The sequence below is a fragment of the Tympanuchus pallidicinctus genome, unplaced genomic scaffold (genome assembly GCF_026119805.1).
Source record: "Tympanuchus pallidicinctus isolate F22 unplaced genomic scaffold, pur_lepc_1.0 scaffold5, whole genome shotgun sequence".
Taxonomy (NCBI): domain Eukaryota; kingdom Metazoa; phylum Chordata; class Aves; order Galliformes; family Phasianidae; genus Tympanuchus; species Tympanuchus pallidicinctus.
In genome coordinates, this window is record NW_026294769.1 from 17229717 (window position 1) to 17245282 (window position 15566).

At 41.4% G+C, this 15566-nt stretch overlaps 2 protein-coding genes across 2 annotated transcripts in view; one reads left to right on the forward strand and one right to left on the reverse strand.

Annotated features, from left to right (window-relative positions):
* Nucleotides 1–11296, forward strand: part of CTNNAL1 (catenin alpha like 1) — a 58790-nt gene extending 47494 nt beyond the window's left edge. The window contains exons 12-19 of the mRNA XM_052704316.1: nucleotides 1167–1204; nucleotides 4181–4231; nucleotides 4335–4489; nucleotides 5864–5912; nucleotides 7088–7144; nucleotides 7280–7399; nucleotides 9715–9798; nucleotides 9907–11296. Of these exons, the coding sequence (XP_052560276.1) occupies nucleotides 1167–1204; nucleotides 4181–4231; nucleotides 4335–4489; nucleotides 5864–5912; nucleotides 7088–7144; nucleotides 7280–7399; nucleotides 9715–9798; nucleotides 9907–10068 (716 nt within the window). The 3' untranslated portion in view covers nucleotides 10069–11296. The remainder of the gene's footprint in view (nucleotides 1–1166; nucleotides 1205–4180; nucleotides 4232–4334; nucleotides 4490–5863; nucleotides 5913–7087; nucleotides 7145–7279; nucleotides 7400–9714; nucleotides 9799–9906) is intronic.
* Nucleotides 11095–13099, reverse strand: ABITRAM (actin binding transcription modulator). Its single transcript, XM_052704328.1, has 6 exons — nucleotides 13021–13099; nucleotides 12895–12946; nucleotides 12468–12597; nucleotides 11589–11665; nucleotides 11447–11516; nucleotides 11095–11378 (listed from the first exon to the last, which is right to left on the reverse strand). The coding sequence occupies exons 1-6, from the start codon at nucleotides 13076–13078 to the stop codon at nucleotides 11244–11246; spliced, it is 522 nt and encodes a 173-aa protein (XP_052560288.1). The 5' UTR covers nucleotides 13079–13099; the 3' UTR covers nucleotides 11095–11243.
* Nucleotides 13100–15566: the final 2467 nt, after the last annotated feature.

A 15566-nucleotide genomic window follows, 5' to 3' on the forward strand; every position in this document is an offset into this window, starting at 1 on the left:
GCCCTGATAGCTCTTTTTTCACTTCTTAAAAACTGAGTGAAGAAGGAAGAGGTGATCTCAGAAGGGAAGAATCCAACTTTGTCAAGTGGGTTGAGGGATACTTGTTAATTCACTGAGTTTTGTTTGAAATAAGCCAGTTGTCTAGACACGGAGCTCAGGTGTCAGAAGGTAAAGAACATACTTTGAAAAATCATGAATGCATAACAGAACTGTCTTCAGAAGACTCAGAATGGAATTTCTATAGGAGCTGATGCAAGAGGAGGAAATAGTAATGATAGGGGGTTTGTTACTTGTCCATTCCTTGCCCATCTGCGTTATCTCCTTGCAAACACGTTAGTGATATTGTTATCTTAGCCCTTCGTTTCTTTAAGCAACTTCTATTTTTCACTAGCTGTAAGAATTTTATTTAATTTTTGTTTAGCAGGCTTTCCTCTTTACATTTGAATAAATGTAACTATAGTTATTTAAAACATCTGATAACTGGAGCTTTAATTGTAGGCTGTTAGCTGTGGCACTGTCTCCTGCCAATAAACTCTCATCCGTTTTCAGTTAATGCCTAGAGGGTATTTTCCTCTGTTTCCTTTGCTTGAACTTAGAATGACTGAGAACCTGGGGGATATAGGAAATAATTCAGCAAGTGTGTAAAATGCAATAGATTCTTTACTTTATAAAATACAGTGCAGGTGGGATACTTGTTGTATATTATAATGTGAGGGTTTTATTGCTGTTACTTTAGACAGACCTTAGATATCTCTCCTTAGTGGCTTTGCCTACTGCAATTTTTTATGCCATCTGAGGCCAAGGAAAGCCTTACATGGAACTACCACAGTATTTGGCACAGGTAGTGATAGCTGCACAGTCACTGGAGAGAGCTTCTTTAGTCAGGATTGCATGGTGGGGACTAGAAATTGGAAAGAGTGAAGATGTTCAGATATTTAAGTGCCAGTTACTGAGAGCTAAAATCTAAACAGTAAGAGGTTCTTGACGTTTCTCTCTCTGGAAGCATAAGATAGAATGGCAATTCTCTGCAATATCCAAAGAGTTACAGGTAAGTCGTTCACTTTTATGTACAGTACTGAAATTTGAGGAAGGCTGAAATAAGTCATGCAGTCCTACTGATTACATTTTGCGTATGAATTTTGGTGTAAATATGTGTGTTCTTCTAGGAGAGAAGCGTGTCTACCTTTCACTGCCTAGACCAGGGGTAAGTTGCTCTTGAGACTGTTCTATTTACATCATATGCTGCTAACTAGTTGACTTTCCATATTGCATTTAATGAGGACAAAGCAATACCTTGGTAACATGCACCTTGACTTGGTGGCTAAATAAAAATCATAGAAAGCTGGGTATTTAATCACACAGACTTCAATCACTTACTTTATAGGTGAGCTTTGATTGATCCTTGTTTATTAAAATGACATTTTCACCACATGCTTAACTTTAATGATGTGTAATAATAAATGCATTGTCGCTATTAAAACAGTGAGAATACGCTGCAATGCACTGTAAGATAAGTCTTGGTACTTTGAATTTTTTGTATTGTTGTCTGAACTGACCTATTTTGAACACATGGATATGTATGAGCATATTTTTAACTCTTCAAATAATGGATTCTTGTTTCCATATTTGATCCTGAATGCTTACAGTGCAGAGGTTTAGTTGTGAGATAATTTATATCCTTAGCTGACAGTAATTGATATTACATTGCTCCCGAGAGCATCTCTGTGTTAAAACTTAAACCCTGTAATCAGTCATTGATTCACTTGTTACATATTGAATCTTTTTGCTGGGAGGAAGAAGGGGAAGAGTGATCTCAGATTTTACTGTACCTTCCAGCTTGTTTCACTCATTGCTTTCTCTCCTTCAACCTCTGGTGTAGAGGAATTTGGGTGTGAAGTGAACGCCTGTCTCCATCTCCTGCTGCTGTGCAATTCTGTGGCTTCAAATACAATATGTTACTTCCGACCCTTGAAAAGAGAGTGACCCATCATAAATCCAATCTGCAGGTTTTAAAAAGAGTATAGTCTTAGACTGAGTGAGCATGAATGAATTTCACATTTACAGAACTAAATACTGAGACTGAAAAATAGACTGGTTCAGTGGCTTTTGTTGGGGTTTTCATCCCTGTGGGCTTGTCCTGGTTTGGCTGAGCTACATAGCTTCTGAACTTCAGCCAAAACTTAGAGATGCTTGAAGTGACTTTCCCACATATCAGTTCATATGCCATTTAAAGATGCTTTCAGAAAAATGTTGTCCCCAAGATTTAAACAGTTCTGTCTCTAAAAGGTTGCATGGATCTTCTCCAAGATGCGTGGAGCTGGGGGAGTCGGTCTGCCCTCTATGGCTGATGCCCAAACTGTCCCTGCACTGAAGCTGTGCTGCTCCTGTAGATCCAATTAATATACTTTTTTACATTTTTAATTGCGGCTGTGCTGCATGCTGGTTTCAAATGACATCCCAGACTGTCCTAGCTGAGGGCAGAGCATTAGTAGCACTTAATGCACTTATGTATTTTTCTCTGTAGTATTAGCTTTCAAATCACAGTTTGCAAGCCGAGTGGTAAATGTTCAGATAATTTGTTTGTTTGGTTTTTTTGAACCAATTTTTCTATTCAAATACAGCAAGTGAACACCAGAGTGGAGAAAACTACAAATACGACAAACATTCTGAGGCTTCTTTAGTTATTTGTAGATAGAGGAAGTTATGTGCTGATTTTGTTGAATGCCCTTCACTCAGCAGCTTAAATTTTTGCCATATCTTATAGTCCAAAGTTTGTACGTAGATAGAAATGTAGCTTGGCTTTGTATTTTTCTTCGAGAGTCTGCCTTGAAACTGACGTTTCTTGAAATGCATCTGTAAAAATATAATCAAATCACAATTAGGAGCATCAATCTATGCACTTTTTTCTTCAAAATCCTTTGATATGAGAACAGCTTGTCCCATTTGTTCTAATACATTGGCAGAATTACATCTGGGTAGACACTGAGAAGATCCAGAGCTATTAAAAATGTGGGGATAGGGAAAAGAAATGGCATAGCAGCTGAAGTCTGAGCAGCAAACTGCGGTAGAAACGTAAAAGCAGTATTTCATTTTTGCTTAGATTCCTCAAGTCAGAGATGGAGACCACACCTGGAGCTGTGTTTCTTATGCTACTCACAATGGGTAGTGTTTCCCACTTTCCTGTGGCAGGGATTCCTTGGCTTAATTTGTCTGAGTATTCCCACTAATTAGTAGCTCTCTTTAGATCCTCAGGCAAGGATTCCAACGCTGCATCCTTGTCCTCCAACCTCCTCTAGTGGTTCACACAAACCTCTCCAAGCTATGACACCAATTTTATGCTCTTCATTTCCCTGTACTGCTCTGTGTTTTCTGAGTGTGGACTATATGTTCTCCCACATTAGTTTCTGTTGTCTTTGCACAGTGACAGCATCAGCACGTGAAGCAAAAGCCTGGAACTGCTGCTTTCTCTGAACATGCAAATTAATTTGCAACAGATCAGATATATTGCTGTGTCTATCTGTTATGCAGTTTGCAAGCTCTGCTGTATTGGATATTCTGCTCACGTCAATACCACTAATTATCATTTAATCTGAGCCAGTGATTGGCTTGCAGTCAGACATATTTTGGATAGCTGAAGACTTAAATAAGAGAATGAAAGAAAAAAAATAATTCAAAGACTCAGTGTTCATTTCCAGCTATTTCAGCAGACTGACACGGAAGGATCAGTTACGTTGTCATGCCAACATTTACACGTACCCCAGCTCAGCTTGGAAGGTTCAGCTAGTCCCAAGTCACTGATACAGCAGTGTGATATTTGTTGGGAAAATCAGCACAGTTGTACTTGATCATGACTGTTCAACAGTAACTAGTACTTGGGGTTTTGAGGGTAAGGGGAAAAGATGGTGCTGCATGAGGAAATAGACGAGAGGCACAAGCCTGAGAATTGTGGAAGAGGTCTTCTTGAAACCTGACTGTGTCTGGAGGTACAGGCCCTGGCTGCACTTCCCATTTCAAAAGGACATGCAAATCAGAACAGGTTCTCAGCTTCTGTAAAGAAGTTTGTGTGAACTGTTGGAACTCTCCTGCAAAGTCTTAAGTATACAGCCATCTCTTTTCATTTGTTAGCAAAAATAATTATCAATTCTTTTTATTAAAAATAATTATTTTTTGTTTGAAACAGAAGCATAATGCAAATCTGAAAACGTTAAAGCCAGTCAAACTAGATACTGAGGTAAGATGCTATCATTTTAGTAAAAGTTCTTCCAATTCTTTTTTTTTTTTTCTCCTGTCTGGAGAACGTTTTCATATGTATAAAATATTCTTAACGTTTACAGGAACAGGCAAAAATTGCAAAACTTGGATTAGAACTGCATCTGCTCACATCTGATGTGGATTCTGAGACAGAGAAATGGGAGGACCAAGAGAATGAGATTGTGCAACATGGACAAGGCATGTCAAGTATGGCCTACTCCATGTATTTATTCACCAGGTAATGACAGCGTGTGTGGTGTGCTTCAGTGGGGAGAGGAGAAATAAAACTGTTTATAAGAAGTAAGACCATTTTATTTTCAGGGCATGAGTATTAAGACACAGAAAGGAGCTTTAATTTACAACCTTATGCTTTAACTTTACTGCGATGGACAGTTGGACTGGATGATCTTGGAGGGCTTTTCCAACCTTGGTGATTCTACAGTTCTGTGATGACTTGACATTTCTAAGCTGTTCAATAATACAATAAATTTGTGGGGGTTCTGTTTAAGTGCCAAACATCTGTTTTGTGGCAGAACAACTAATTGTAGATTTCAGGCAGGAAATATATTTAATAAGGTTGTTGATAAATATTCTCAAAAGTAAGGGAATTAGTGAATAGATACATTACTATATTACTGAGGATTGCTGATCTTTGCTGTACTGAAAGGTGTTGTTCTGAAATTTGCCTACACAGTGTCAGTCTCTGCAAAGAATTTAGGAAGTAGAAGACCGAAGGTTATGCTTTCTGGCATGGAGTGCTCAGTTATAACATTTTAAGCAGTCATTGAGTAATTTGGTTCTGTGCCAAAGCACTTTGGTTTTTACCTACCCTTATGACTTAACTGCCTGTGGTCTGCTGTTCGCTCTGTATCCTCTGTGTTCGTTCTTAAGCATCATGTTATCCCTGTTCAAATGCAACTTAGTCACTCTTCTTAACTAACTGTGAAAATTGAATATTCAGTACTTCACTGTCTTTGCTGGTAGGTTTTCTGCTTTTGATAGTTAGTCATATTCTGTAGCTGCTAAGATTTTAGCATGCCCTCTCTTATTCTTGTGATTTTCAGATCCTTTTATGTGTTGCAGAAATGCTTCAAGGAAGAAGAAAACAGAGGCTTAGTTTCTGGCACAGGGGAAGGGGAGCGTGCAGCCTCTTTTCTAATCAATAAATGAAATCAGATTACCTTTCAGAACCTAAACATCAAAGAGTGTATCAGTGTACACTTCTTTTCAAAGAGAATGGAAGGAAAGTGCTGGAACACTAGCTGCTGAGAATGTATGGCTACTACAACATGCAGGTTTATATTAAGAAAGCTTTGACTGTTGCCTTTTAAACACTCAGAAGTGCTTTTTTACACTTATAATGCCACATACTTGTTTAACAGTTACACGAGGCATATAAAAGATGCAGACAGCCTCTATCAAGAGGATAGATACAGTACAAAATATCCCACAAGGATTTAGGGATAGTGTTCTGTTTGCTGGTGCTACAGATGTGTCTGTATAGTCACCCCCTTTCCACTCCCCTTGTGTGTTTGAGGGAGTATAAATTGTGCAGGCAAATTATTCTTCAGTCTCTACGTGGCACATAATCTGTTTTCATTGCTTTCCACAGAGGAGAAGGACTTCTGAAAACTACTCAAGATTTATTTCATCAAGCAGAGGTAATACATTTTTAACGAAGTAGGAGCTAGGGATTATGAATGAAGAACAAAATGCAAATGTAACACTTTGATTCTTTATACATCAATACAGTGTATCAGAAATTGTCAACTGTGGGTTTTAAGCAGCGCAACTGTGTACTTCCTGAAAGCTCACTTGCAATGTTCTTGTAGGTGCTTAATTAAGACAGCTGCTTAAACTGAGATTCCTGTTACAAGTGGGAAATACAGTTGCCTTTAATGAGATAGTTTTCTTCACTATGTCACTTAATTCAGTTCCTGATGGTGTTAACAAGTACTCCATCTTAGTCTGAGCAATGGTATTCTCCTAGGGGAGGAAAAAGATTTTTAAAAATAAAAATAAATTGGAATATACAGATAGGTCATGAAGCTGGTGAAGTTCAAGTCTTACTAGCAGCTGAGGGAACTGGGGCTGTTCAGTTTGGAAGAGGCTTGGGGAGACTTTATCACCCTCTACAATGACCTTGAATGGAGGTTGTGGCAATGTAGGGGTCAGCATCTTCCCCCAGGTAACAGTGTTAAGATGACAGGGAATGGCCTTGAGTTGTGCCATTGGGTGTTCAGTCTGGATAGTAAGAAGAATCTCTCAAGGGTGAGGCAGTGGCCTGGCTGCTCAGGGAGGTGGTGGGGTCACTGTTTCTGGAGGTGTTCAAGAACAATGAGGATGTGGCACTGAGGGATGTGGGGGGAGTGGGTTGGGGGTTGGACTTAATCTTATCTTTTCCAACCTTAATGATTCTATGGTTCTAAAAACAAGAGACCAAATAAGGGAACGTAGAATGACATTACCAAGATGTGTGAACCTCCAACAGGAGACTGGTCACAACACATATGGCTGAGAGTCATCTACCCACCAAACTTTTGTGAGTTGCTCCAGTGCAAAACCAATTAGGTGCTGGATGTATTTCATAAGTAAAGGGAAAATCTTTCAACTTTGCCATGGGGAAATAACAGTTTGTAGTGTTTTTACTTCAAAAGTCACTGCAAATTTTTAAACTACAAATGTGTGCAACTGTCATAAATATTTTCTGTTACTCTTTTATTTTTTCATAAACTATTTATTGAAACAGTGGAAAAAGCTTCATTTTTTTGTGGTGCTCTGTTTTGTTTTGTTTTTTACTTTTTTACATGTTTTTTTTTTTTTTTTTCTCTTTCAGATTTTTGCAACAGAAGGAATTAAGCTTGCTTCAGCTCTTCAAGTCTTTTCTGATCAGGTGATGTATGGCAACTAGGATAGGCATTCAGCTCACAGCTTCAGTGATACTGCTTAAAAGCTGGTTGCTTTCTCCATTAACCTAATAGTGAGTCTGTAACAATGAGTGGTTTTGTTTTCCTAAAATGCATTTCAGGTACATGATGATGACAAACCTTTGCTACTGTTGGAGGCTGAAAAACTGATCCCCATATGCAAGCAGCTCCAGATAACAGCAAAAACTTCTGTTCAGGGTAAAAGTGCTACATTTACAAAGGTAAAGTAAAAATTACCTATGTCTGAAAATAAAACCTAACTGGTTTTGAAATACAGAGACTTACTAGTTTATGGTCCTGATAACATACAAAACAGATGAACTTCCAGGATTGGCAGAAGGAGGTAGACCTTAAGAGGTACAGAATTGCATAATGTTGTGGAAGCATTTAATCTTTTAATCTGCTATGTAATACTTTGTGGTTACTGTTCTTTATGAGAAGGAATTTACCTCCAGTTGAAATACTGTTTTGCTCTTCACATCTTTTGAGAAGCTTATGGGCTAAGTATAGAGGAAGAACAGTAAGAACTGTTCCTCCTAATGAGAATATTTTTTCCCATCTCTACTGGTAGCTGTAACCCCAGCCATTCACTGCAGAACTTTGTGTCAGAAAGGATCTTCAGCCTCGGTGCAATTGTTTTCTGGACTCTTTTTCCCCTTAGCAGAAGGGCTTCAAGGAAGTTTATCCTGACCCCATTATTCATGCTGAGAGTTTGAAGAGAGGCAAAATACAACAAGCTGGCACCCAGTATACAGTATATGGAAGTGTGCAGGTGGATAGTTTGGGTAGCATTATTCTTCAGGCCTTCATGACTATTTTCTTTAGGGAGCATGGATATCCGCATTTTATATAATTAGCCCACTGGCCACAGGCATATCATTAATATCAGGTCAAGGGGAAATGGTTTTAAGTTGATGGAGAGAAGATTTAGGTTGGGTGTCAGGGGGGAAGTTCTTTACTATGAGAGTGGTGAGGTGCTGGAACAGGCTGCCCAGAGAGGCTGTGGATGCCCCGTCCCTGGAGGTGTTCAAGGCCAGGTTGGATGGGGCCCTGGGCAGCCTGGTCTGGCATTAAATGGGGAGGTTGGTGGCCCTGCATGAGCCAGGGGGTTGGAGATTCATGATCCTTGAGGTCCCTTCCAACCCTGGCCATTCTGTGATTCTGTGATATTAATGTTTTTCCCTGCCAGTAGGTTACCATGTGAGCTGCAGAATCAGTATGTAACAGGATTTAGGAAAGATCTTTTCCTTTCTGTTTCTAAAATTACCAAAATTAACATTTTGGTTGAGTTAGAAATGTTTCCCAAGACACTGATGCTCTTAGATGTCTGTAGGGTGCCATTACTGTGTATTACTTTTTATTGCTGGTGACTTTTGTCAAGGAACTCATGTCTAAGTTTTCCTCAACTTACCCACTATCTGTAATGGTGAAACTCAGAATTCTCAGCTCAATAAGAGATGAATTTATTTTACTGTAACACACAGAACTTTATTTGAAGAAATATGAGCTGTAGTCAAGTGTAACTCCTAAGAAAAGACTTCAGTGCTCAAAGTGTACTAATGAAGGTAATTTGTACTACCGTTGTCATAATTAGTTATGATCTTGTAATTGATGCTTTAGATAAACATAAATTCCAATCCCTGAATACTCTCCTTTATTAAAATGCATGCTGCTTCTCCAAAGGCAGAGTCCATCCTAATAGTTGTTATACATCAACTTTTACATAGTTGTCATAAAAGTTTCTGCACTGTTACCATGATTACAATGGTCTACAAATGACAGCAGCAAACAGAAGCAGAACTTCTTAAGAAGAGCAGTCCTGTACACCTGGGTGTTGGTTTCCCATTGGCTCTGTAAGAGATGTTTCCATTTTGTAGGAGAAACAGCTCAGTTCTGATACCAGCTACGCCATCCAAAGGAATCAAACCCAAACTGAGCACCTGAGGGCTGTTGCTTGGTTTCTTCCACATGCTCTAGCTAGACTAAACGGGAGCTCCAGACTCTATAGGTACATAGTGCTAAAGGCTATCAAATTAATGTTTCTGGACAGCCTAAACCTAATGATCTGTGCTGTGCTTTTGGCTTAAGTTCCGATAATTGAGTAGTTTTAATGTAACTCATATCAAAGTAAGGCTTCTGTGATGCACTACTTTCTAAAATCATGCTGAAAAGAATTTAAAAAACAAAACAAACAAACAAAAAAAACAGATGAAGAACTGTGATAAGCACACTTAAATAGTGAGAGCTTTATTTCCGAGACATGTATGTTACTCTTTTAATATTATTTTTAGCTCCCTCTCCTGGGATGTGCATCATTCTCTTCTCCTTCACAGCTTCTGTCTTGGTTTAACAGAAGGGATGCTGCTGCATTATGAACACTACAGAAGTTGAGCAGGCTGACAAAACCTTTAGACTAGAAAAGATTGGATTTGTGTTTACCCTTCGTATTCATTTCAAGCTCAAAATAGATTTTTCATCTCATGTTGCCTAGTGGAAGTGATCAGTGGTCTTACTCAACTGTAACTGTCTTGTATAGGTTGATGCATGCATTCAGAAAACAAGGAATGTGATGACTCTGTTATGTCAACTTCTTCCAGTTTGCAGCAAATTAATGAGAAAGGTGAGTCCTTGGTCTGTCTGCAGTATTTTAAACTTGGGATTTCTTGTTTGTTTTTGTGTTTTTGTGTATGTTTGCTTGCTTTTTATAATATGTTGTCTTTGTATACAGAATAAAGCAGGGAATGGCTATCTCAAGCCTGCTCCCCCGTGGAAAGAAGGCAGAACACGAACCAGTACAAACGCACACGCTCCAGAAAGGAGAGTGGAGATGTTTGGTATCAAATCTTTGGAAAATCACGTAACTAAAATGACATTTTTAGAGAGCAAGTAATTACAGCACTTAGAAATTGCAGAAGCTCCATTAGGGAAAATAACTCTTGCTGAAGTTTCAATTTTGCTTTCATTTGTGGAAAGTCAAACCAGGTTAATTTGAATTAAACCTATTGACCTTTGTCACATCTAATAGATGTCCTGTTACTTAGCAATGACAGCACCAAGTAGTGTAATCATTATGTATTTTCATAATGTGAATGAATTTCCTATGCTCACTATTGATACTGGTTTTGTAATTAATGCTTACGAATGTCTTAATGGATGTTTCAACCCAAAGATGCTGCTAACAGACCTTTCATGTAAAGAACCCTGTGCTCTATGTAACACTACTGCTGATGTTTGTAAACTCCTCTCTGGCCCAATTCAGTCTATGGATTTATGAAGCCCATTCAGGAATGTAGTCTGAAAGGTTGTGGCCTAAAGCACTGAAATATTTAGTTATACTACAATGAAGTTCAGTCCTAAGGAAAAAACACTCTGGGGAGAGCTTGACACTGAATCTTAGTTTTGCTGACATTATTCATATTTCCAAAGTGTACTCCTAAGTGATTAAGACTCTTGACTAAAACCCTTTTTCTTTCACTGTCTCTATCTGTAGATGGCAGTTGTTGCTTCCTTTATGATTAAACTTTACTGAGCAGAATTTGAATTGCATGTAGAACCACTGAAGCATTACATGTAGACTTTACATTACAGCATTTAAAACTGAAGTAAATAGATACTGATTATGAGAAACCTCTATAAAAAGGGCATTATTTGACTTCAGGGTGCTAGGAATCGTAACCTGATGTGAAATGCTTGTTTTCAAGGTTAACTGTTTGTTGTAGGCAGGCTCCTATTGCATTTTATTTTCAATTCACCTTTGGCAAGCCAAACTAATGCAACACAGGGCTAAATTACCTAACAGCTCAATTGTGCTTTTTCTCTATGTGTTATGTTTGCATTGAGCCAGGAGCAAAGAGATCCCTGAAACATAACTACTCTCCAAAATTGTGCTTACGTAAAAAATTTGTCGTACTACGGCTGTGAGAGAAGACAATTTTAATATACAAACTATTTTGCCTGTTTCATACAAGAATAAAACAAATATGTCAAGTTCCACTTTTATAAGCAGACACACCTTTCAATGCCATGAAAGTTACGATGTAAAAGCAGCTTATTTAGCCTGTATAATTAACTTCCTGAAGAAGAATTCTGACGTTTCAGTAAAACTTCCTTGTATTCTTCTGGTGTCAGAAGTCCTTGAGTTATGCTCTTGCTCTCTTCAAATTTGGGTAGAACCACTGCAATGTATCCCTCAGTTGATGGCTAAAATGGAGGAACGATGTTAGCACTGAAGTAGTAAAATAAAGGCTAAGAATTAAAAAGCTTCTCACCTTTTCTTGCAGAAGCGCTGGATTGCTAAGAATGTTTTCATTCACTTCTATCAGTCGCCCTCGTATACAACTGCAAAAGTATTCAGACTCAGTAAAAGTGCACAGTATGTCAGGATGGGGGTGGGAGTGTAAAAATCCTTACCTGTAAATGGTATATTCTTCTCCATCTGATGAGGATATCCTGCAGAGCGGGGCAAGTTCTGTTAAAAACTGAGCTCCCTGCATGTGGAAAAAAAATACATGTGTGTTTCTAATTATCCAGCTCTTCTTACAGTTTCATAAACATCAGCAATAACACAAGTTGGTGAATTACAGAACAAAGTAAGGAGAACAGCTACAGGTCATTAGGGGCTCCATATTTATACTTCCTTACAGGAGTAGATGAGAATCATAGAGTTGCTCAGGTTGGAAAAGACCTTAAACATCATCAATCAAGTGCAACCGTGCTACCCTAACTCTAACAGCCCCCTGCTAAATCATGTCCTGAGCACCACATCCAGTTTTTAAACACATCCAGGGATGGGGACTCAACCACCTCCCTGGGGAGCCTATTTCATTCAGTGCTTAACAACCCTTTCTTGTAAAGAAGTTTTTCCCGATATCCAACCTAAAATTACCCTGGTGCAACTTGAGGCCATTTCCCCTCATTCTGTCATCTGTCACAGACCAGAGGTCTGCAATTAAAAAAAAGCCACCAAAACAATCTCCAAATCCTTGGTATTTTATGAAAACAAGTTTGTATCTATTAAGGAATATTTGTGTCTCTGTATACTCTACAAAATTGACTTAGCAGAGACTGTTAGCAGCAGTTGGAGCAACACTGGCACCCCTCAGTGCTTCAGAGCCTGTACCCTCCCGGCCGGGGGTCTCTCTCTCAAGTCTGAATACAATTACCTGCAGAGGGCTGAAAATAAAAAGGATGGGTCACTGCCAGGGGTCAATCTGGGAAGGAGGGAGAGTCCCAGGCAGTGAGAGAGAGACAGACTAGAACTAAGCAAATCAGAAAGTCCCACGCACGTACCCTTTTGGACTTCCCAGAGACTTTATTCTGAAGCCTGCTACAATTAGGACTGATTTGGTAATTAATGCTTGTAATTGTTCTTCCGTGCTGAAGAAGAGGGTGGGCTTCTGCCAACGTTATGACGCAGATTCTGCAACAGGAACGACAGTTACCGTACCGTAGCGGTGCAAAGCCGTACCCTGAGCGCTCGGAGCAGCTCCAGCGCTGTCTCTGCCCGTACCCGTAGCACTGTAAGTAGATAAATACCTACAATCGAGCTTCAGCTGCGGGCATCGGGCTCGGCGTCACCCCCACCCCCTCGCAGAGCGGCGGGGGCAGCGCGGCCGCAATACGAACCGTCGGCCCCGTGGCCGCCCCGGCCGCGCAACGCCGCCAGAGGGCGCCGGGCCCGGGGGAGCAATACTCCGCGCCCCGCCCGGCAACTCGCCTGTTGGAGTGCTGCAGCACGCAGAAGTCCTCGCACGGCCTCCCCTTCACGTCTGCGAGAGGCCACAAACACGGGTGAGGGTGACGCCCCGGCAAGCTCCATCCCGCCCGCCCGGCCGCGCCGCACCTGCCTTGTACCAGCGCGTGAAGTACCGCGCCGCGCCCCACGTCTCGGCCGCCGCCATGCTGCCGCTCGCACGGCGCACGCGCAGCCCCGCCCCGCGAGCGGTTCCCGCCCTGCGGAGCGGCGCCCCGTGCTGGGTGCGCGGCGCCATCGCGCGTAATTAAAAGTGCGCTCCCAAAGTGGGGAAAAGCGGAAGAAAGAATTAACGGTGCGAGGGCCCAGCTGCGGTACTGCGTCCAGCACCTCAGCACGAGGAGGAGCTGCTGGAGCGGGTTCAGAGGAGGGCACGATTCTGCACAGGGAGCTGCAGCTATGGAGGGCTTGTTCAGGGCAGAGAAGGCTGGGGAAAGACATCATTACAGCCTTCTGCTACTTAAAGGGAGCTTATAAACAGGAGAGAAATAGACCATGAAGAAAGTCTGATAAGGGCAGTAAAATAAAAAGGAGATTTGGATTAAATGTCAGAAAGAAATTAATTACTCAGAGTGCAGGGAGGCGCTGGTGCAGCTGCCCAGAGAAGCTGTGGTGCCCCATTCCTGGAGGCGCTAAGGCCAGGCTGGATGGGACCCTGAGCAGCCCTGCCCACGGCACAAGGATGGGTGGGCGTTGAGGGCCCTTCCAACCCCAACCTCTCTGAGGTCCCAAATAAACACAAAAAACAGCACTTTGTTCAGTGGTTTATTCCTTCAAGCACGCAGCAATACAATGGCAGCTATAACAATTGTTTAAATGTACCAAGACCCCATTTCAAGTAAGAACAACTGCATGAAAACACGGTTTCTGCTTCTATTTGTGGCAAACAGAACAAACTAGTTTTCTAGAGAAGTTGTAATTACACTTGACCCTGAATTCATGCAGCAGAAGAGCCACTTGGATTTACACCTTGTAGCCTTGAATGCTTTTTAAACAAAATTCATTATGCGCCTGCACAATATTCCCCATCAATACAGAACAGTCACACTGCTTGACCCCGGCAGGCCAAGAACTCAGTCAAGGACTGACATATGCGCAGTGGAACTCCTGCTGCAAGTAAGGACAGCACATGACTGATGTCACATATACAGATGAGCCAAAAGATTAAGAAGAATGTGGCACAATGCAAATTACTTGCTTAGAATCCACCCTTCCTTGCCCTGTTTGCCTAAGGCCAGCGCAGGCACTACATAAGGTGGATACAGCTGCGTTCAACACTCAGCTCTGTACCGTGGTTAACAAGGACACACAAAAAAAGGTGCTCCCATTTATCAGCCACAGCAGGCAGGCACATTACCACAAGCTGCTCAGAAACATCAATGCATAAAAATAAAAGGCAGCTTAGAGACTCTGCTCTATCCCTCTATCAAAGCATAAGAACTTTCACTGCAAGTACCTTTAAGAAGTAGAAGCTTTGCTTCTGCTAAAGGCTGACAATGAAAATGTGGGCCAGCTTTGTCACCTCACTGCTACAAACAGCACATTTCAGACCATCTTTGGTTTGCTCACATAGTGCTTTGCAGTCACTGGTTGCACCCCACCAGAGATGAATGTGCTGGAGCACCAAGCCAACCCAAGGGCTCACTGCCAGCTCATCATCTCACCCTCTTTCCCACACCTACTGCAGGCAGGTTTATTTTCCACATTGGTTTATTAGTAATGTATTTTGATCCACAGATATTTTCACGTCAGTTTCTCTCATTGCAAGCCAGCCAATTCACAGGAAGCACAGCCCGGAAGCTGTGGATTTATTGCTGTATAGTCACCAATCTAACCATCTCATAGGGGACACTCAGCAAAACGTCTGCTTCCTATCTCCCATCTACCACGCAGACAAGAGAAGTCCTTCTGACTTCAGCAATTAAGGCTGTAGGCCAACAGAAACCACAAGAATTCAAAGCAAACCGAGTCAGGAGCCACCCACATCTGAAATAGCTCACAACCACGGAAGTGTGTATGTCCAATTTCTCTGATGGCTGAGGGTGCGCAGCAGAAGGCAAAAGACAACCAGAGTGTCCAAATCCTACAGCGCCCACTAGGAAGCTCCAGTATTTATGCATGTAACAGAGCTGTGAGGGGCTCAGAGGGAAGGGGGGAGAGAAGACTTGCCGAGTGTTCTGACTGGAAGCACATCTTGCTCATGAGAAGCAATGCAGAAGCCAGAACTGGAGCACATCAGCTCTGCCCCAGGAAAAGCAAGACCTGCTTAGACGGCACAACCAAAGTCAGATACTGCAATTCTGCAATACTCAGAAGAAACTTCCAGAGGGAGAAGAGTGGCTATGTTCTATGATCTGGATTGACTGTGACCACTCAGGTTAAAGGTCAGTGAAGAAGGCACCAACTGGTCAAGGTATGGAAGCTTCAGTATTGACAGGGGGTGGGGTGTGTGAGGGGATGGGGGTGTTCTTTCAGACCTGTTTGTTTTTCTGAAGAAGGTGGCAGTGATGTGCACATGCCAGCAACTGAACAGCTTAGTAGGAGTCAAAGACAATGACATTCAAACACTTGGGGTAGCAAAGAAAAGAGAAAGATGAGCAGTGGGGCTGTAGGCACAGCTTTAGCTGTAAGTTTGG

Excerpts from the sequence above, each read along its gene's own strand:
- ABITRAM (XM_052704328.1), bottom strand. The coding sequence starts at position 13,078 with ATGGCGGCGGCCGAGACGTGGGGCGCGGCGCGGTACTTCACGCGCTGG. Across the intron at positions 11,517-11,588 it reads GAAGAATATACCATTTACAG|TTGTATACGAGGGCGACTGA; the intron begins GTAAGGATTTTT and ends ATACTTTTGCAG. Across the intron at positions 11,379-11,446 it reads CAGCGCTTCTGCAAGAAAAG|CCATCAACTGAGGGATACAT; the intron begins GTGAGAAGCTTT and ends CCTCCATTTTAG.